General features: G+C 38.6%; 1 protein-coding gene across 4 annotated transcripts in view; it reads left to right on the plus strand.

Annotated features, from left to right (window-relative positions):
- The first annotated feature begins 211 nt into the window (after nucleotides 1-211).
- Nucleotides 212-20364, plus strand: part of SMC5 (structural maintenance of chromosomes 5) — a 47366-nt gene continuing 27213 nt past the window's right edge. For all 4 annotated transcript variants that reach the window (XM_030968346.1, XM_030968344.1, XM_030968345.1 and 1 more), the window contains exons 1-10: nucleotides 212-373; nucleotides 1645-1786; nucleotides 2866-2918; nucleotides 6262-6424; nucleotides 7590-7724; nucleotides 8330-8470; nucleotides 12445-12606; nucleotides 17066-17137; nucleotides 17753-18008; nucleotides 19177-19331. In XM_030968346.1, coding sequence (XP_030824206.1) covers nucleotides 273-373; nucleotides 1645-1786; nucleotides 2866-2918; nucleotides 6262-6424; nucleotides 7590-7724; nucleotides 8330-8470; nucleotides 12445-12606; nucleotides 17066-17137; nucleotides 17753-18008; nucleotides 19177-19331 — 1380 coding nt within the window. In that variant the 5' untranslated portion in view covers nucleotides 212-272. The remainder of the gene's footprint in view (nucleotides 374-1644; nucleotides 1787-2865; nucleotides 2919-6261; nucleotides 6425-7589; nucleotides 7725-8329; nucleotides 8471-12444; nucleotides 12607-17065; nucleotides 17138-17752; nucleotides 18009-19176; nucleotides 19332-20364) is intronic.

A 20364-nucleotide genomic window follows, 5' to 3' on the forward strand; every position in this document is an offset into this window, starting at 1 on the left:
GGAACGCGGCGGCGCTCTGCGGGGCCGGGCGGCGGAACGCGGGGCCGGGCACCGCCCCAACCCGGCCCCCCAGAGCGCCGCGCCGCGGCCGCCCCAGCAACAAGGGCCGCAACGCCCCGCCCGCCCCACCAGCCAATGGGTGTCGGCGCTCCCGGCCAATGAGGAGCTTTAGGGCGGCTCAGTCCCGCCCCGCCCGGACAGCCGGCCCGAGCGCGCGGCGCGGGCTCCGTCCCAAGGGGGAAGGAGGAAGGAGGGGCGGCCTGGGGTAAAACATGGCGGCGGCGCGGGGAAAGGGGAAAGCTGTGCGGCGTGGTGAGTCCAAGTCCCCCTTCGTACTGGGCTCCATCTTCAGGATCTTCATGAAGAACTTCATGTAAGTGAGCGGGGGGCGTTTCTTCTCCCTTGAGCAGCCGCGGCCTGCTCCTTCCGCCCCGCTGTGGAGGGGCCGAAGCAGCGGAGCGGGGTCGCGCGGGTACCGAGGGCTGTCGGAGGGGTGCGGGAAGCGATGTTCTAGGGAAGATGGTGTCTTACTCGGCGTGGGGCGCTGGGAGACACTGCTGTGTGGGTTACGAATCGCAGGGGTTGTCAGCGCAGTGTCGCGTCCCTGGCAGCGCGTTCCCCGGTGCTGGCCAGCGTTGCCCAGCGGCGATGGCTCCTGTCGGCTGTGCAGCCTCTGCGTGCTCCTCGTCTCTCAGGCAGGTGGCTGCCAAGCAGTGGAGAGGGGAGACTGCAGGAAGTGCTCGTAGGGCAGTGGCGATAGGCCTTGAGATCCATTAGGATGAAGTGTCTGTGGTCTTCGCACGTGTTTTTTCCACCTGCTGTGTACTGCGACTACCATGGGTTTTGGACGTATTTGGACCAGCGGAAGTCGTCGGACCATTTTCTTACGGCTCCATGCTAGCCTTGAAAATCTTCAGTAGAATAGTGCATGAGTCACGTGTTAGGTGTTAATTGAATCCTCAGAGATAGTAGTTAAATCCTCTGTAAAGGTTCATATACCTTCTCTTCTGCAAGTACATAGTTTATAATATTGCGTTGGCATTAACTACTTTGTACTCCTCCTTTTGTGGGAGTGTTTCAGCTCTCTGTGCTTGACACAGTTCAGGAATAGGAAATTCGTCAAATGATTCTTTAGAAATGTAGGGTGTCAACTTGATGCGAGTTTGCATAGGTGAGTTTGGTCTCTTCCCAAAGTTACTATTGCAGTAGGCATTCTGGATGTACATGCTGAAAGATGTCTAATGCAGTTAGAAAAACCCGAACACTGGGGATGATTTGATACGAGTTGAACTCCAGAAAGCTACTGCATGATCTGTTTTCTGTCTTCTTTTTGATGCATAAAATAAAATAAGATCCTAGTAAGTTTATTTAAAAAGTTATCATTCTATTGCTGGATTTTATTCTTTGCAGTCACTGATTTTAAAGAAAGTTCTGGTGAGTACTCTGGCTGATGGGAATGTCTTTCATGGTGTTTCACTGAAATGTTAGTTTTCACTCTGGAGATTTCTTACAAAATGGTATTTCACAATTGAGTCTAGAGGAGGTAATTGTTTAATGAAGTAATGAAATGTTTCTAAGCAAGTTCCTTTTTCTTTTAAAGGTAGTACAGTGTTTTAAAATTCAAAAACTTGCTGTGCTTTCTAGGACATACACTGTCTGTGAAGTACGTCCAGGGCCCAACCTGAACCTGGTTGTAGGTGCTAATGGCACAGGCAAGTCAAGTATTGTTTGTGCCATCTGCCTGGGACTGGCTGGAAGACCTGCTTTCTTAGGGCGAGCTGATAAGGTAATGATGAGCTTTTGTAATTTCCATGGTTAATCTGAATTTCATTCAGAGCGCTGTCCAGCAGAGGATGGGGGAAAGACTCTCTTCCTTGCTTTGCTTTACTTTTATAAAAACTGCGGCATCTGAATTGAAGAGTAACCTGGTCCAGAGACAAAGGGGAGTTATTTTAATTAGCTACTAGCTGTCTTGTATAAATTATGAAATGAAAACACCTAAGTTGTAGGGCAGTCTGAGTTGACTAGAGATTTTGTTTGAAGATGGCTAAGCATCCACAGTGAGGTAGAAAAATGCCACTTAATGGCCTAAACATTTGATAAGAAGTACCAACTAAAGGAGGAATAGACAAAGTCTAAAATAAATTCCAAAATACCTCTAGAAATAACATACTCACTAATGTGTCTTGAAAATTCAGCTGAAAGCATAGAGGCACTGATCTTTGATTTAAATGGAATTTGCATTGCTGTACTCTGTTTTCACTTTTTACTGTCAAGATATGCATTGACACTTTAGTAGGAAGGTAATATCTTGACATTTTCAAAATGTTGCATTTGCTTTCTTGGATATTCTCGTTGGATGCAATTTCTCTGAGTAGGTTTGGAGCAATGAATCTGGGTGCCTGAATGATTGCACATGTTCTCTTGAAGCTGTTCAGTCAGAAACAAATGGGAATATGGGGATTGACTGCATGGCAGTATTGTGTGTTGATATTTCTCTTTAATTGTCATGATGTATTTTCATGCTATTAGAATTGTCAGTTCTAGCACAGGTACTCAGCAGTGTCTTTTCACTTTGTTCCCCAAATTCACGAGAACTTTTTCCTGTCTGTGGATCTGCTGATTATAATTTGTTCAGTTTTGGAGGCTCAAGTTGATCAGAAGTTGTTAACTTGTAGAGGAGGTTCTATTGCTGATGGTGGAGAATAGTAGTGTCTTCCTTTATTTTTAATTAGTGCTTTATTTTGCTTTTAATTGTGAGTTTTTAATAAACTACATTGTTAAGTAGCTCCATTATACAAATGCGTATTCTTGTGAGATAATACATTTTATTTTGCAATACCAACTTGTAAATTAATTTTGTAGGTTGGTCTGTTTGTGAAGGAGGGGTGCATGAAAGGCATGGTGGAAATTGAACTGTAAGTAGTAAAACTGTTTCCTCTTGTGCTTTTAATTGGACCATTTCCCCATACAGTCATTCACAAGCTTGTGAGAAAAAAATGTGTTGTGCAGAGGTTTGTCTTTAAGCTTAACTTGTCCTTTTTTAATTCCTGCAGGCTTCAGAACATAAAGTTATATAATTATCACATAAGAAATAAGCAGTGACGGCTACTCTTGATCTTGCTTTCTGCAGCATTTCACCTTGTCTTGATGTACAAAAAATGCATAGAAAAAGATAGTTCTGTACGGTGTGTTTAGCTTTTGATTACATTTAAGGTTCTGATGATTTTGTCACTACTGCCATCACTATGTGGTGGTAGGATTCTTTTCATTAAAGAAAAAAGACAAAAGTCTAAGTTTTAAAACAGATTGATCTGTCTTCACTTTCTTATTCTGATACTGCTGGTAGGAGGGGTGTAGCGTTGTGTTTTTTAATTGTAATGCATTTCTAGCAGTCAGTTTTGTAATCTTTCTTATTTTGTACTGTTGTAGCATATTTTATTCTTGATGGATTGTTCCTTTCCCCCTTGTGTTACTGGGTTTGCCCTGGCTGTCCATCTCTCCAAAGCTCTGCCCCTCTGTTCCCTCTTCCTCCTTCCATTGAATGTCAATCCCTCCCCAAGCCTGCCTCTTTTTCTACAAACTTCCCTATCAATCTTGCGTCCTTCGAAACCCCACAGGTTTGTTTAAATTCTTCTCCTCCCCTGCAGTCCCTTATTGGTTTAAACATTGTATTCCCCGCCTTGTGTTCCACCCCCAATTTCTCCCAATTGGTCTAAGATTGTCTCCTTCCCTGAGACCTCCTCCCCCTTATAATCTGATGCATGCGTTTGAGTTTGCCCTTTCTGTCGCTGAACCTCCAGGAATAAACTTCTTTGGAAACCATACGGAGGGCCTCTCCCTGATCCTTGTCCCTACCCTCGGCTCAGTCTGCAGTCCACTTGAGCCGCAGAGCTGCCATTCCCTGTTAGCTGCACCCTGGATTGGGCAGCTTTCTGGGGGCAGCCCACCTGTGCTGTCGGTGCCAGGAGCTGGTTGGCATGATCCGGCACCGTGGCATTTGGCGCCCAACCGTGGGGCGGCAAAGACTCCGGCTTCAGGAACTGCGGTGGATTGTGTCAGCTGTGGCACCAAGGAGGGGCCTTGGTCTGAGACCCCTCAAAGGACACAATCTTGGACCAATTGGGAGAAATTGGGGGTGGAACACAAGGCGGGGAATACAATGTTTAAACCAATAAGGGACTGCAGGGGAGGAGAAGAATTTAAACAAACCTGTGGGGTTTCGAAGGACGCAAGATTGATAGGGAAGTTTGTAGAAAAAGAGGCAGGCTTGGGGAGGGATTGACATTCAATGGAAGGAGAAAGGGGGAACAAAGGGGCAGAGCTTTGGAGAGATGGACAGCCAGGGCAAACCCAGTAACCCAGGGGGGAAAGGAATAATCCATCAAGAATAAAATATGCTACAACAGTACAAAATAAGAAAAATTACAAAACTGACTGCTAGAAATGCATTACAATTAAAAAACAGTGCTACAGAGGGGCTTGCCTACATTGTCACTGAAAACATCACATACGGATAGAAGGGAAGTAAAAGAAAAGATCTGACTAATTCCATGTAATGCAGTCTTATAGGTAAGCTGTTGCAAAACAGAGCAACTGGAAATCTTTTGGACTTGAAATTCCATTAGTAGCTTATGCATAGGGCAATTCTACATGCATTTTTTTTTTGTGGATGCTATGGCACAGGTGATTTTAATAAGCCTTAGCCTAGTCTCTTGGCCCGAATGAAAGAGAAAATAGAGATGGTCGACTGATTCATAGCCTGTGTTAATTTGTGTAACAATTGGCCACCCTGATCAGAATTAGAGAAAATTTATTTTCTCTAAAAAGTAAATTTTATTGAGACAAAAAAAAAAAAAAACCAAAAAAAAAAAACCAACAAAGAAAAAACAAACAAAAAAAACCCCACAACAGCAACAAAAAAAAACCCCAAAACAAAACCCGCAGCAGACCTTGGAAAAATTTTTGTCTGTCCATTTTGGTTATTGTGGGAATGATCAAGTAAGACTTTCTTTAGTGTTTGCCCAGGCGAGATGTATTCACGAGGTAGGTTGTCTTTCAGGTAGATGGTGTGGTTGTTTTAACATAAATGTATTCCAATGGTACTTGAAATTCTGGAGAGACTCTTACAATATGTGAGGATTTAGCATTTCATAGCTCATTAGACCTAGCATGTCATGGTTGCAGTGTAGTTAAGTCATTTGTCTGATTGGTAGAAAATGTTTAAATACAACATGTAAGGTGGGAGACAATGATGGAGAAGATTGCTTGTTTTTACAGGAACTAAAAATTGAAGTTCTGTAGGCATGTGTTGCCCATTGTTGAATTTGGCGCTTGAAATGTAGCTAAACCCAAGTTATGATAGTAAAATGATGTTATTTTAATGAAAGGAAGGAGCATGGCTTTGTAGGTCTTTGGAATGAAGCCTCATAAGTTAAAATGAGGTGACGCAGGAAGTAGTAGTTTAGTAATCAAGAAACAGGATCATATGCCTATGGTGCTTAGTCCAAACACCAGCAGCAGATATGTACTCACTTCTGCATTGAACTTCATTCTTGAATGTCCTGAGGTACATGGTCACTCTGCAAGTCTATATTCCCCATCCTTTAAGAGTGTGCTTAACAGGCACTAGGCAGTTTTTAAATCAAAATGGTAAACCAAAATTCCAGGAGTTTGACTTAGTTGTTATTGCTGCATCTTGACCAGACTAAATTTTTGAAAATAGGTATGGAGCTAGAAAACTAAATGAAAACAAATGTATCTTCTGTGGTTTTTAAAAGCAGAAAATGAAAATAAGTATTTTTGTGTTGTATGCTATTTTTTTTCTCTAATTGAGTATATATACACAGCTAACTGATGTATTTCTGTGTACTAATAGTTCAAGATGTACTGTACCACCTTCACAGCAATTTTAAAACTTATTACTGTCACACAGATTATGCTTGTATAGAAACTGTTCATATTTGTAACAACTTCTAAGTATTTCATACATTCAGTATGAGCATCTCATTTATATAAGTAACTTCTGAGTTAAGATTTGCAGCTATTCTTGATGTTTCCTGTGTGAGTTTAGTTCATCATTGAAGTACTGGATATTTTCTGAATCATGGAAATAAGAATCTGATGCTACTGTCCAGTTAATTTAGAGTAAATATTTAGCTATCTATAAATTTTGACAATACTTTGACACTGGGTAGCCTTTAAAGGTGTAACACTTTTCAGATGTTGTTGAAAGTGTAAACACTTCTTTCTGTTAATCAGGTTTAAGCCACCAGAAAATATTCTTATCACGCGTAAGATTTACGTGGAGAACAACGCATCAGTGTGGTTTATCAACGGAAAACCAGCAACCCTGAAAGCAGTAGAAGAACAAATTGCAGCCTTAAACATCCAGGTGGACAACTTGTGCCAGTTTCTTCCTCAGGTGTGAATCAGTTTTGAAAGACAGTGGGTGCAAATGGAGTGCTGTGGTTTGAGAAGATTTTGTTAGCTTTAGCAGCACTTTGCCTAGTTCAGTGGGTCAGCACAAAGAAGAGCAGGGTTGAGGCAGCCATGCACGTGTGATGGTGAAAGAAAAGAGGAGCTGTGTGACCTTTAAAGCTCACTAATCGGACAATTTTGTACCTGTTGATTCTGAGAGGAAAGATGCGGATGTTCCCTGTCTTCATGTTCAAGTAGCAGCACTTGCTAATACAGCCCTTCTGGTAATGTCAGCAGTTTATTGAGCATAGGGCTGAAAGATGTATAGGATTGAATTATGTAAGAGTAAAGTCATCCTAATGGAAAGTAGGTCTTAAAAGAGAGAGATTAAAGAATACTACTGGCAGTTTCTGTATTTGGATGCATGTTCAAGCAGGTCAGGATTCATGTGTAGAAAGCTAAGTTACCTCACACTGCACCCTAAAGTTGTGACAGGTTCCTTCCCAGTTCATGTGGATCATCAGGAATGGTAGTGAAAGGAAACCTTATCAGAGCCTAGCCATGGGGTTATTGTTGAATTCAAGAAGACGTGCAGAAGAGCATTAAAGTCAGAAAGCTAATACTGCAGAAATAAAAATAGGCCAGGTGACGTAGCGTTCATTTTCACCTATGTACAGTATTTGTTTGGAACTTCCAGAATACTCTGGTAAAACATCTTTGTGTTTAAAAGAGCTTTTTCTCTTCAGTACAGTCAGTTCAGTCAATATTAGAGTGTTGATAGTTCTGGTTTATTTGTTCTCTCCGAGTGTATCAACAGCAAGCACACTTCTTGCATCAGTCTCAGTTTTGAGCAACTCTGTTCAACAGAGTATTTCAGAGTATTTCAGTATTTCAACAGAAATTCTTCCAATAGCCTTGTCTGCCAGCTTTAATAATAACTTGTATGTGGCTTTACTTTCGAGTTAGTCATAGTATGTATACTGCAAAAGATTTATACTGCAAGACTGCTTCAGCATCCTGAGAACAAATTTTCTGGAAGGCTTGATGGCTACTCCATGAGATGGTCGTTAACTATGACAGAGTTATTTAGCATAGAATAAATCCAGTATTATTGTATTGCACTGTTGTAACTAATCCTGTATTTTTTATAACTTTTTAAAATTTTGTAGGACAAAGTTGGAGAATTTACAAAATTGAGTAAGACTCAGTTGCTGGAAGCCACTGAAAAGTCCATTGGTTCTCCAGAAATGTACCAGTTTCATTGCGAACTGAAAAATTTCAGAGAAAAGGAAAGAGTACTGGAGGTAAATACGTTCTTTAGACAGGAGTGGACGTAGGAAAAGTGAAATAAATTTTATCCTGACATGTAACAGAATTAGAAGGTGGAATTTACTTACAAAGTCTGTGGTAAGTTGATTTTACCAAATAATGCTCATCTTCTCTCAGAACTCATTCACTCTGACACTCACATGCTTGTAACTACGAAGTTGTGTGCAAATGGTCCAGACCCAAAAGATGAGGAATGCGTGTTGTCAAGTACTGCTTTCTTTGGGATTTTTGACTGGCAACAACTTTTCTAGACAAGTATTTTATGTCTCTATAAGTCATTGGCTTATGAATTAAAGCATGGTCCTTTGCTTTAGTGTTGCTCACTTCCTCGAAAACAAAGAGACAGACAAAAAGGAAAAGGACCAGTGTTCTGGGAACAGTGTCTGTCCTTAGCCATAACAGGCCATTCTTTTAATCCTTTGTTCTCCTGTTCCTGTCGTTTTGGATGGTTGCCCTCCAGTTACTGCTGTACTAAAATGTTTCCTCTGATGTTAAATTTCTGCTTTAATGTACAGATGAGATGTAGACTATTTTCTGGGAACTGTTGAGATACTGTAAAACCTGAAATTCTTTATTACAGAACTTGTGCAGAGAAAAAACCACCACATTGGAGAAAATGAAGCAGAGGGTTGAACGGTACAAACAAGATGTTGAACGATACCATGAATTCAAGCGCCACACAGACTTAATAGAGATGCTTGAGAGAAAAAGGCCGTGGGTGGTAAGTTTGATTTCCAATGTCTTTATCACTCAACCTGTTTTCTCTAAGACTGTGAATTTAGAAATAGGCCAAAAGTTGCTTTAGAAGAAGTGTGACTGGAGTAATTTGAATATCATTGCTTAATGCTTAGTGCAAGCAGGCCAGTTCTTGAAATTGTGTTCTTGGTCTAACTGTGGTGTTTGCTTACATACCTAGCTGCATAGGTTGCTTCAAGAAGTAGTTCAGGCAGTTCCCGCACAGTTAGGAAAGCCAGTAGTGCAGGCCAAGAGAAGTACTCCTTTTATTCTGTGCAGAGGCAACTGGTTTAAGCTCTAGATAGCTCTGCTTGCTTCTTCAGCTGTCACTTTTTTATATTTTTTTGGCTAAAATTTTTTAGCAGTTATGTTCCTCTTAATTTATTAGTTGAAGTTTAGTGTGATGACAGACATGTCACTGAATTTAAGTTGCCAATCTCAAAAATGCTAGCATTTGAACAGAAAAATATTTAAAGACATTTGAAAGAACCTAGAGTAAAGAACAGGTCATTTACACAAATCAAAGTAAGTATTTCTGAGGAGCACTTTAATACTACCTTAGTTTAGTGTTGAATGATCAGTCAGATTAAATGATTTTAAACAGCTCAAACTGATGGAGATTTCAGTTTACTGAGACAATATGTTGTTTGCAAGCTTAATTATATTATATGTAAGTATAGAGTTAATGGAATGCAGACATAGAACTTCCAGAAAACTTGATTTACTGCTTGTGAAGAATGCAGAAAACTTACTTTTGCAATTTTGCATATACTGAAGCCTGACATGGCTATGCAAAGAGCATTATGGCCTTTGCATCTTGAGCAACTGGGAATCCCATTAGTGCCTTCAAATCATCCTGCTAACAGCAGAGGGATTTAGGAGTAGCAGTTTAAATAGATGGATGGTGGTAGGTGTTAAGGAAGTAGGATATACCTTCTGTGATGTCAGTACTTCCTGAATAGTAGGATTTTTTTCTTACTACACATGTTAGCCTGGTGTTGCATAATAAATGTAGGCTTTTGATGCTGATTGTTCTCTGCTCTAAGATACTTGCTTATACAGAGCTCTAAAGGCTTGCTGGACACTAGTAGAGGAAGACTAAGCTAATGATTTTATCTGCTGTCAATTAAGTTGCCTTCCACAAACTAGAGAACATTGCTGTTAGTTATGTCATACTTAAGCAAGTTTAGTCAGTCTTTGTCTGATTAAACACCTTACTTGCACTGCTGTCTTCTAGACAGTTTCTCTTGCTTAGTATGTTAAAGGCTTTTAGTGGTTGCACTCAGTTAACTAAGTTTTTGGCCACTGAATCTGTGGAAACAACAGTGTGCTTTGACACCTTGGTGGAATTCTGATTGACAGTACGGAATCAGTAGTGTGTATTAGATTCAGAAAAAAGAGGACTGGAGGTAAATGTGCACTTTAGAGATGCTGACAACAGTGACTATAGGGAAATTCTAATAAATTTTAACACGAGATCTTTCACGTACTTAATTTACATTTGAAATGGAAGGGCATTGATGTAATTGTTTTACTAGGTAGAGGATATCTGAATTATAGGCTGTAATAAAATTTCACATTCTGTTGCACTTTTGTGATTTGTTAAACTGTGACAGAATTTTTAGTATTCTCTTACATTGCAAAAATACCAAGCTCTTTGTAAGAGAAGAATTGCATTGTTCTACAAGAGCATGGGATTTTTTTTGTTGTTTTGACCTAGCGCTGTTTAGTCCTTAGAATAAATTGGTGGATTTGTATTTTAAAATGGGGTTTACTGAAATTGAGAATAGTATGGGAGTCTGTTTTTCCTTCTCTGGATATTTCATTTGCTCCGTCCTCCCCTAAATGCAGATTTCAACTTGAAGACTAAACACACCTGCCTGTTGAATTTATGTTTGTAACCAAGCAGAGTCGCTACACCTGAACTTTCAAGTCAGCTGGAAGGCAGATGTATAAACACTGCACGATGTTGTGAAGTAGGAAACAGACAGCCTGGAAATATGATAACTCAAATATGACATTAGACTATTTTTTAATCATAGAGGAAAAGAGAAGTCTAGTGATGAGAGTCTAGCGAGAGGGTCTAGTGAGCTTTCTCATGTTCTGATCACCGTTGAAGTACATTTTAATTCTGAAGACTCTACTGCTTTTTACCTGAGGAACATTTTTTTGTTAAGCTATTTTTTTTCTAGACAGTGACAACTGCTTCTATATGTGGGGAATTCTACACCATTTTCACATATATCTATGTCTAATAAGTTTTTGAACATATACTTTAAGTTCCATGGAATTCCGTAGTTCGTGTAATCATGGCATGCAGTTTTGAAAATGTGTTTTGGTCAAGCTATGTCCATTCTTCTTTTCCTCCCCTCACGTGTACAATTAAGAAAAACATTGGTTTAAGATGCAAATATCTCTTGAGAAAGCTGAAATGCTTTGGGAGTTCTGCAGGTCTTTAGTGGAGTGCATAATTAGAAGCATCAAAGTTACTCGAGTACAGATACACAAGATCTCTGTATTTTAGTTAAGTCAGAATTTCTTAAAGTATTAAAAGGATTTGCTGTGTAAAAATTATGTCATGACAGTTCTGTGGAACTTGCCTGTACTTCATAGAAGTGTAATTGTACATGTGTGCATTTGCTTTAATCTTGAAATCAAATGCCTTATTTAGAGCAGAGCTAAATTTTAAGCTGAATCTTTCAGATAAGTGAAAATATAATCCTTTTATCTCTGTAACTTTGCAACAGTGGCTACTGACTGTACTTCACAGAATTACGGCAGCTTTCATCAAATAGTTTTTGAGTTTATGAAAAAGATACTGTCAAGAAAGACCTTAGATTTTGTAGCCTAGGTTGATTTATCTGTGATTATTCATCAGGTTAGTTAAGTAACTGTGAAAAAGTGGTAGCACATAAAGCCAATTTGCCTGTTAAAATTAGCTTCCAGGTGGTCTTCGTGTAAAATTATTATTATTACTATTACTGTTACTGTTGTAATATTAACCTCCAGGGCTTGGAATAAACTAGGCATATGCTCTAAATTAGGGGCAAAGTCAAACAGCTATCCCTTCCTCTGTCCCCCTGCATACCTGAATCTACTCCTCTCTCTGGACCTCTGAACATCTTATTTTTTCCTCATGAACCTTTCATAGTCATGGAATGTATTGTTCTCTTATGTTTCTCAGTTTGGAGGGGCTGGGGAGAGGTTCCCCTTCTTTTTGTTCCTTCCTTTTTTAATGTTTTTTCTCTCCAGAGAGTATAACACACACAGAAAAATCACCAATAATGACTCCTTTAGCTTAAACTACTTTCTCTACAAAATTCCTGTCTTCTTGAAGTGGAGGTTTTTGGTCACTCTACTGCTTACCATCTCTTTTCTCTCATGAATGTATCTTGAGTTAAACTTCCTGGATAGCAGTGGTTTTGGTGTTTGTGGTGTGTGGTGGAGTTTTTTTTTTCCGAAAAGTATGTTCCACTCTCTCCCCTTGGTTTACTTCAGCAGTGGCTGTGTCTGTTACTTGCTCTGACAGTCTGTCCAGCTCATTTCTTTTCTTTCTCCCAGAATTGTCTGTTGTGGTTATTTGCTCCTTAGCTTTTAGACTCCTGTGTAAGTAGTCTCAAACTATGAACAGAGAGGGGCTAAGGAGTTTTTTCTGTGATCCCAGATGACCTTGGAGACAAGGTAATTGCAGACAAATGGGTTGTTTCTTCTGCTAGTTGAATTGCATATTATTTAAGAAGTATTAATAATGTGTCCTTGTTGACTGGCGGCTGAATGATCCCTACAACTGTTTGTCATTTGAACTACTAACAGTATTAATTACATAGTTGCTCTAATGCTAGTTTCTGAAAGAGATCTTTTTCTAAAACTCATGAACAGTTAAATAAAATCTTTGGACAGTATAAAACACTGCAGTAGAATACAGCAGGTTGTTATTGTTTTACTTTCAACTCCTCCAAGGAATATGAAAATCTTCGTGAGCAGCATGAAGAAGTGAAACAGTGCCGAAACCAAGTGAAGAAAGAACTGAAGTGTCTGAAAGAAATGCAGGCCCCATGGACAAGAAGAATCCAAGAAACTGAAGAAAATTTAAACAATCTGAATATGAAAACCAGAGATAATGTAGGTATTGAAGTTCTTGTTTAACATAGGTAATATTTCTGGTTCTCTGTGTTCAGCTTTGTGAAATGTAAAGTAATAACCTCTTTTTTCCTAGTGTGTCATAGTGATGTTTCAGCAGAAATTTTCCTGAAGCACCTGTGCTCTTGGTTCTCAATGCCTTCTCTATGTTCAAGGAATATATTCCTTAGTAAACCTTTAGTAGCAGTTCTTCAGTCTGCTCTTGGTTTTGTAAAAGCAAATCTTTAATGTACAATAAAGAGAAATTTTACAATCTGCTAGGATATATTTTTTATAGTTTCCCCAAGTTAAGTACTTCCATTAAATTAGATGCCTGTTTTCATCTGTCCTGTGGTTTGGGTTTGTGGGATGTTCACTCCTCTTACCTTCTTGAAATATTTAAGGTAAATGACAGCTTTACTGGCCTAAAAGCATTCCTCTAATATTGAACATAATTCCGTAAGTAGGACTGATTTTTTAATTAGGCAGTAATTGTCCATCAGTTGTGAATATTTTTATGCATAAGAGAATTTAATGGTAAGCCTACTTATATGTTACAGTTTATGTAACAGCTGCTCTTCCTGGCTTTATGAAAAAATATGATTTCCATATGGAAAATAAGAGTGCTGCAATTTCCTGCAGGATTTTGACTAGTTTTTGCTATTCAGACTGCAGAAGTCATTGTGTGTATAAGCTGCACAAATTTGTAGTGGATAACCGAAGTTAAATGATCGCATGAGAATATTTGTTTGCTGCAGTGGGTTCTGTTTGAAGGTAAGTGACCCACTCAGAGGAGTTGATGTGGAGACATGTGACACCTGTAGAGGACTGTTGCATTGAAGCATTTTGTAGAATGGGGGTCTGAAACTTCAGTGGCATTTAATACACTGTGAGTTAATAAACTAGTTATGTGCTTCGTCGAAAGAAAAAAAAGCCAAAACTCACACCCTTGCCCCAAATAAAAAACAAACCCAAAACCAGAGCAGAAAGGCCAGGCAAAAAACTCCTACAGATTGTTGTTCACAACATTGTTTTTTGTTGTGATAAATGCTACACTAACATTAGGAAGTACTCAAGTATCTCGTAATGATAAGAAAATTCTTTGGTAAAAGAAATTAGATTTTGTCTCCTACAGTATTGCAAGACTTTATTGTGCTGTGAGGCAAAATACCTCTATGTTCCAAAATGTTGCAGTCTTACTGCTGTTGCCTTTTTTTGGTCTGGTTGGGCTTTTTGTTTTGAAGGTTTTTGTTGTTTAAAGGTAAATGTACTTTCTTAGAGAAAAGTTAACATCTGGAAAATTGAAGTTGATTTTCATAATGCAACAATGCCTTCATGCTTGTGAATTGATAAGCTGTGTTGTCACTACTTGGTCTTATGGTATTAGGTTTTACCCGTATGTATCAAGTTACTGTGTTTTTTTCGAACTGGGAGCAGTTCTACTTAATCATTGGTACCGCTGTTCTTGGAAGTATTGGGCTGTATTCACATGAAAGTAATCTTTTTTGTTAAAGGTTGTACTTTGTTTCTATAAGAAACTTAGGACAAACAGTGATCATTTTAGTTTTAGCTTGCAGGGAGCTTGCTCAGCGTAGGCACTTCCTACAAAACAGTGGAAGAAAGCCTGAGAGAATGTTTGAGATGATTAATTTATACTCTTGAATCAGCATATTTTTCTTTTCAATCTAAACTTATTGAGTAAAGCTTTCATATACTGTATATTCAAAAGGTTAACTGTGTGCTAATTAATTATTAATTTAATTAATGAATTAATAATAAAGAAGTAATTAATTTCTGTCTGGAAATTGGATTAGGTACATTTGTTCTATAGTATTCCAGTAGACAAAAATACAGGAAGAAGGAAAGAGGATAAATTGGAAATAAGTAATTTATAGAAGACTTACTGAGATACTCTAATATGACTTTCCAGTGATGGGTTACAATTTTGTATTTTATTCATAACTAATAATATTCTGTATATAGTAGTATACTAAGACGCTTCCAAACCTGTTTTTTGTGATGTTAAATGATATGTTCACGTCTAGATTGAATGCTTATAATTTTGTCTTGAGCTCAGAGTCCAGAATTGTGGAAAAAGATGTAAGGGAATGCATGATATATGTTGTTATGGCATTAGCTATTTGCAAGATACCAGGGAAGTTCAGAAGATCTGAGGGATGTACTGCTGCTTTCTGAACTTCCGTGACAGTACCTTTTTTTCAGCTGCTGAAATGGATTTCCCTGACACGTACTTTGAGACTTGGGCTGTTGAAATGTCTTTGGAAAGGAGAATCAGTGCTGGTTGCACGGTCAGGAGATAGTTTTGATGTAGCATGAAAGCGCAAGATTTAAGTAGCTTCTAATGGCTTGAAGCTGCTATGTCATGGTTAGTTCCTCACCTTTTCATAGACTGCTTGAATTTTTGTAACTTAAAATTCTATCTTTGTACAAATGCAGGCATTTGGCAAGAATTTCACAGGTGAATATTCTGTAAGCCAGAAAGAGTTGATTAGTTTCAATTTGGCATTAAGGGAAAGCAGCTTAATATTTAAGTCTGCTCTATTCTGGATACACAGACCTGTAGGGAATATAATTCTCTTCAGATGCTTTGCTCCAGGCTTATATCCATTATGAAATAACTTTAATTCTGACTGCTTCTTGAGATCTTTCTCTTACCATGAGGATTTTACCATGAGGATTTATGTGAGAGCAGAAATAACCGCATGATCATTTTGTCTTTCTTGAAGTTTGTTGGCAAAAAGCCCAGTATGGATTTGTAGTTTTGTCTGGAAGGAGCTGAACAGCAAGGAAAGGTGGAGGAAATCTGGGAATTATATTAATATATCCAGGCATTGTATTGTATTGTATTGTATTGTATTAATATATCCAGGCATTGTATTGTATTACTTTTCTCCCGTCTCTTTGTGCAAAAACCCTTTCAATTTCTGGATTAGAATAAAAGTTTTTAGTAACACTTGGCAGTTTGAGTGGTGTCATGTGGAATGTGGAAAAAAGAAACTGATCCATTTTATAAGAAAAGTTTGCAATGGTGTATTTTCAGAACAGTTTCTTCCGGCTCTTTGAAGGCATTTGAACAGAGTTAACTATGTTATGTGGTTTTCTAGCAATGTATAATGGTGTAAAGCAGTCTTTTTTGGTTATACAATGAAAATAATAAAGACAACTCTAGCTGTTTGTCTGTTCTGTAGATAGGTCTATCTAGAAGCATATAACTGAAAATACAATGGTAAATAAAAAGCAGAATTCTGGTTCCTTAGTAGTGCCCCAGTTTTGAGAGCCTTCAGAACCGTTTTGTGAACATTGTGCTTCAGTTTCCTGGAGAGAGATTCCTCTACAGGCTGCCTCCATGAGCTCTTTGAAAAGAGCATCACAGAATCATTACTTCATAGCAGTCAACTGCAAGACCCAGATGTATTTCTTCTGTGTTGGCTTTATGCAAACTGTCTGCATGAGTCTTAAAATTTGGGGGCTTTTTTGAGGTTGGGGTAGAGAAAAAATTCTGCATAGTTTTATTTTCTCCTTTTTTTGATGCATCTCATTGTTTTCAGTATGACTTTTCGTAGGAAGAGGTTTCTTCTACTGGGAGTGCTGTGTTGGTTTCCGTGTCTGCCCTGGAATTTACTTGCAATCTTTCCATCCTTCTGCAGTGTTCCAGTATTCTCTTCACAATGCTTCAGCCTTGAGGGTTTAGGGAAGGAGGAATGCAGTTTTCAGAGAAAGGATAGTGTATTTCCCCTGTGTTCAGAACTCAGCTGTGTGAGTGCCTGGGCAACTTGACCTAGTAAAACCATGCTCTGAGAAAGGATGGGACTGGGTAATGCCAAGAAATTCCTTCCAACCTGTATTGTTCTTCTGCTTTATAGAAGCTGAGGATAGAGAAAGAGCAGAGACATGGATGCCTACACATGAGCCAGCAAGTTGTCAAGCTCAGTTGTGTAGGATCTAGCTCTAGCACAATGCAGTTCAGAGGTAGGATGACTTGGACAAAACCTGGTTTGGCCATCCTGTGCCTAGGAGCTTAAGCCTTGCTCGCTCTTTAGTATTACCTTTCTTTGCAAAATTGGTTTGGAGAAAGAGGCAAGAACATTTTATAGTTGTAGGCATCTGAATGTAACATTTGTATTGAAATCAAGGATGGAGGTATTTTAATTTCAGATTAGGCACTTCCTCTATATGTCGTGCCAAAATTTGCAGACCTATAGCGGAATGGTTGTGAACAGTGCAGTATGAATGCTGTTATGCAAGTCTTCACAAATGGCTGAAATTATACATGCTACAGATACAGTTAAGAATAAGAAATGGGTGAGGATGGCTTTGTCAGTAGTAAAATGGGGAGTAAATACTTAGTTATGCATATACAAGGTGTTCTTCAAAATCTGACTACTTTTTACAAATACAATTGAATTTATGACTGTAAATTTAAATATCTTGCTCTATGCAGACTGCTGAAATCAGAAATATTTCCCAGAAATATAAAGAGAAACAAGATGCTTTGGAGATGAAAGATAAACAGGTAAGAGTCTTGCTGACTTTTCTTGGTGTTTGTTTTTGGTTTTTTTGTCTGCTCTTCTGTTAGAAAAGTGGCAAATTCTATGAAGATGCTGCAAGTGCTTGTACTCTTCACTCTCTCCAGTACACAATGTATCTTTAGAACTCTATCAGTCAAACAGGAATTACTAAGAGAGAGGCATACACTGTGTAAGTTATGTTGCCTACTAAAATAGACAGTGTGTGTATATCTTGACAGACAGAGACATATGCACGCATGCCGTTTGTGATAGGCTTTCCTTGAAAAGCTACAGCCTCTATAGTGTGAGAGGTTAGACTAAACTTCAGGTGTATTAAGCAACTGTTAGTCAGTTTATTAACCTTGAAGGTTCTGCTTTTGTGAAAATGAAGGAACTTCAAAAATTGATTCATAAGCTTGACAGTGTTTCTGCTTATGTTCTTCAACTGCCATAGTGCTGTTGGAACTGTGTCATAGTGCTGTTGGAACTGTAACAGACTCTTGGAGTTTGGGGGCATGGGTATGTCAGCATTTAATAGCAGTTGCACTGCTATCCTAGGTATTTGGTGTAGGTTCTGTATACCAAACTCATGTCTTGTTTGAAATACTCCAAATTTTTAGATTGAAGAAATTAATCAAGCATTCAGAATGAAAAAAGATGAAGAAACAAACAGGCAGAAGAAAATACACCAAACTCAACAAATAATAGAGGAGTGGCAGAATGAGCTGGATACAATGGCAGTCTGTGAGAATCTTCAGCCACAAATTGATGCTGTTAATACCGAGCTGAAAAAATTACAAGAAGACAAGGCAAATATTGATAATGATGTTAGTGATCTAAGAGCAGAAAAAACCAGCCAAGAGCAGGAAGAGAAAAGTAAGTTACTTAAGGTTCTTCTTTGTCAATTTATTTTATTATTTTAATGCATGTGCTTGTACAGAATCTCCTTCTCCTGCTGGAGTGAAATAATTAAAGGTGTTTACTTCAACTACTATTTGTAGTTGGCTTACATGTATAGCAGTCCTTTCTCTCGTTAACAGCTTTATTAAAAGTAACAACCACTTTCCAAGTTGAACAAGAAGATGCAAAATTAACAATTGACCTTAAAACTATCCTTCAAAGAATCAGTATTTCTGATATCTGGATAAGGAGAGTCCTTTGGCAGTTTGGAGGTTTGGGGGATTTTTTGGTTAAAAAGGAAGGTCTGTAGTTAGCAGGTTGTGAAAAGCAATCCCAAACCTGATGGAGAAAGTAGTTTGCTTTGAAGAGACAGTATTTTAGCTGCTTGCTCTGTTATATGTAGGATATTAGCTGCTGATGCTGCAATTGTCCTTCTTAGATGAACTTTAGGTAACCTTAATTCCAGAGTTTCTTTACATTAGTCTGGGATTTGCAATTAGTCCTTTCTAAGAAATGAAATGAAATTTAAAAACTGAAGCTTGACAGCTAGTGAGGGTGTTGTATACATATTCCTCAGTGAATGTTGCTCATTTGTGCATACCTGTCTGGCAATCCAAGAATCATAGAATCCAAGAAGAAACTGAGGTAGGGAGTCCAGGTGACCTGGGGAAGGAGACGCTATCTTGACTAGCACAAAATTCTCAGGTTCTGATCTCTGTCTCTTCTGAATAGTAGATGCTTTCATACACAGTCTCTTGTCATACATTTTGGTTTTTGCCAGCATGAAGTAAGAGATACTTCACATTACTAGTCTGTCTCTTTCCTCTGGGATGTTTTTGTTTTGGAGTACAAAGATAGGACAAGTCTTGAAAAAACATACTTTCATGGCAAAATTCCTGTATTTTTACTGTGCTTACCATATTTTGTTATTCTTTGGGTAAGTTTTTAATTCTATTTTAAGTTTTTATAGTTTTATAGATTTCTTCAGAAGTAGCAGCATCTCAGTTCTGGAAAGAGAAACGTAGTTCTTACCATTTACTAACAGCCTTATTTTTGGAGGAGTGTAGTCACTAGGTACCAGAAAGTGCTGGTTATAATGTGTACTTACTGTGGGCTCTGTTTAAGACACTACCTTAAATTACAGGAATAATTGATCGCCTTGGACAACTTAATAATATAATGCATATGAAGGAAGAGAACCTTAAAATGAGATTCCGAGACACGCACTCTGCTCTTATGTGGCTAAGAAACAACAAAGACAAGTTTAAAAAAACAGCTTGTGAACCCATGATGCTTGAAGTAAGAAGATTGACTTGCATACCACTCTGTTAACGGTTAGATTATGTGTGTCTTGCAAGGCTTCAAGAATGACTGGGAGACTTCTGAGACACATCTTGGAATGTACTGCCAAGTACATGCGGGATATTCATAATTACAATTCCATAGGCAGTGTTGTAATTGAGTAAGGTGGGATGGCTCCTTTCCTCCACAAGAAGATGCCTGTTGCAGGCTTCCTCTGTGGTGCAACCAGTTGTTATCCAATCTTACTACTTAAGTTGCTGCTTAAAAAAGCAGTGTTATTTGCCAATCGAGTATCTCCCTTTATGGCACAACCTGCTCAGCTGTGGTTACTTCCCTCTGTGATCTCTGAGTGGTTCTTTTGTTTGCTCTACCCAGCCATCTAGAGACACAGAAATCAGTTGCTGGTTTTGTTTTGTGTTTTGGTTTGGTTTGATAACTGCTGTATGATCTAGAAACAGCAGGGCTAAATTTTCAAAGAGGATATTACTTTTTTTAGTGCAATATATGCTTGCAATATATGCTCCATGTAATATGAAGAGGATAAAGATCTCCAGTTGCACTTCTTTTCAGAATTGCAAACTTACTTAATATATTGCTACAATTTAAATTAGTATATTAGAATATTTCTATACAAATTCTTACACTAGGTACATGTACTAGGACTGTTCAAAATGACTTTTGTTTAGAATAGATTCCCAAGTATTTCTTGTTATTATCAGAACTTTGAATTCTCCCTGAAAGACCACCTCAGGATAGTTTTATAAATGCTTCAATAAGGATATCTTTGCTTTTACGTACGGCCTCATTAACCTCTGTGCGATCAATTGATGTGTGGATTTGTTTTCTCTCTGTTGAGGTGTAACCCCAGCCATAGTCAAGCCCCAGGCAGCTGCTCACTCACTGCCTCGTGTTCAGAATTCAGTAGAGAATCAGAAGAGTTAAAGCTTAGACAACTCATGGTGTGAGATAGACAATTTAATAGGGAGAGCAAAAGCCATGCACATGGGGAAAGCAAAACAAGGAATTAAGT

This window comes from Camarhynchus parvulus, chromosome Z (assembly GCF_901933205.1).
Source record: "Camarhynchus parvulus chromosome Z, STF_HiC, whole genome shotgun sequence".
NCBI classification, from domain to species: Eukaryota; Metazoa; Chordata; class Aves; order Passeriformes; family Thraupidae; genus Camarhynchus; species Camarhynchus parvulus.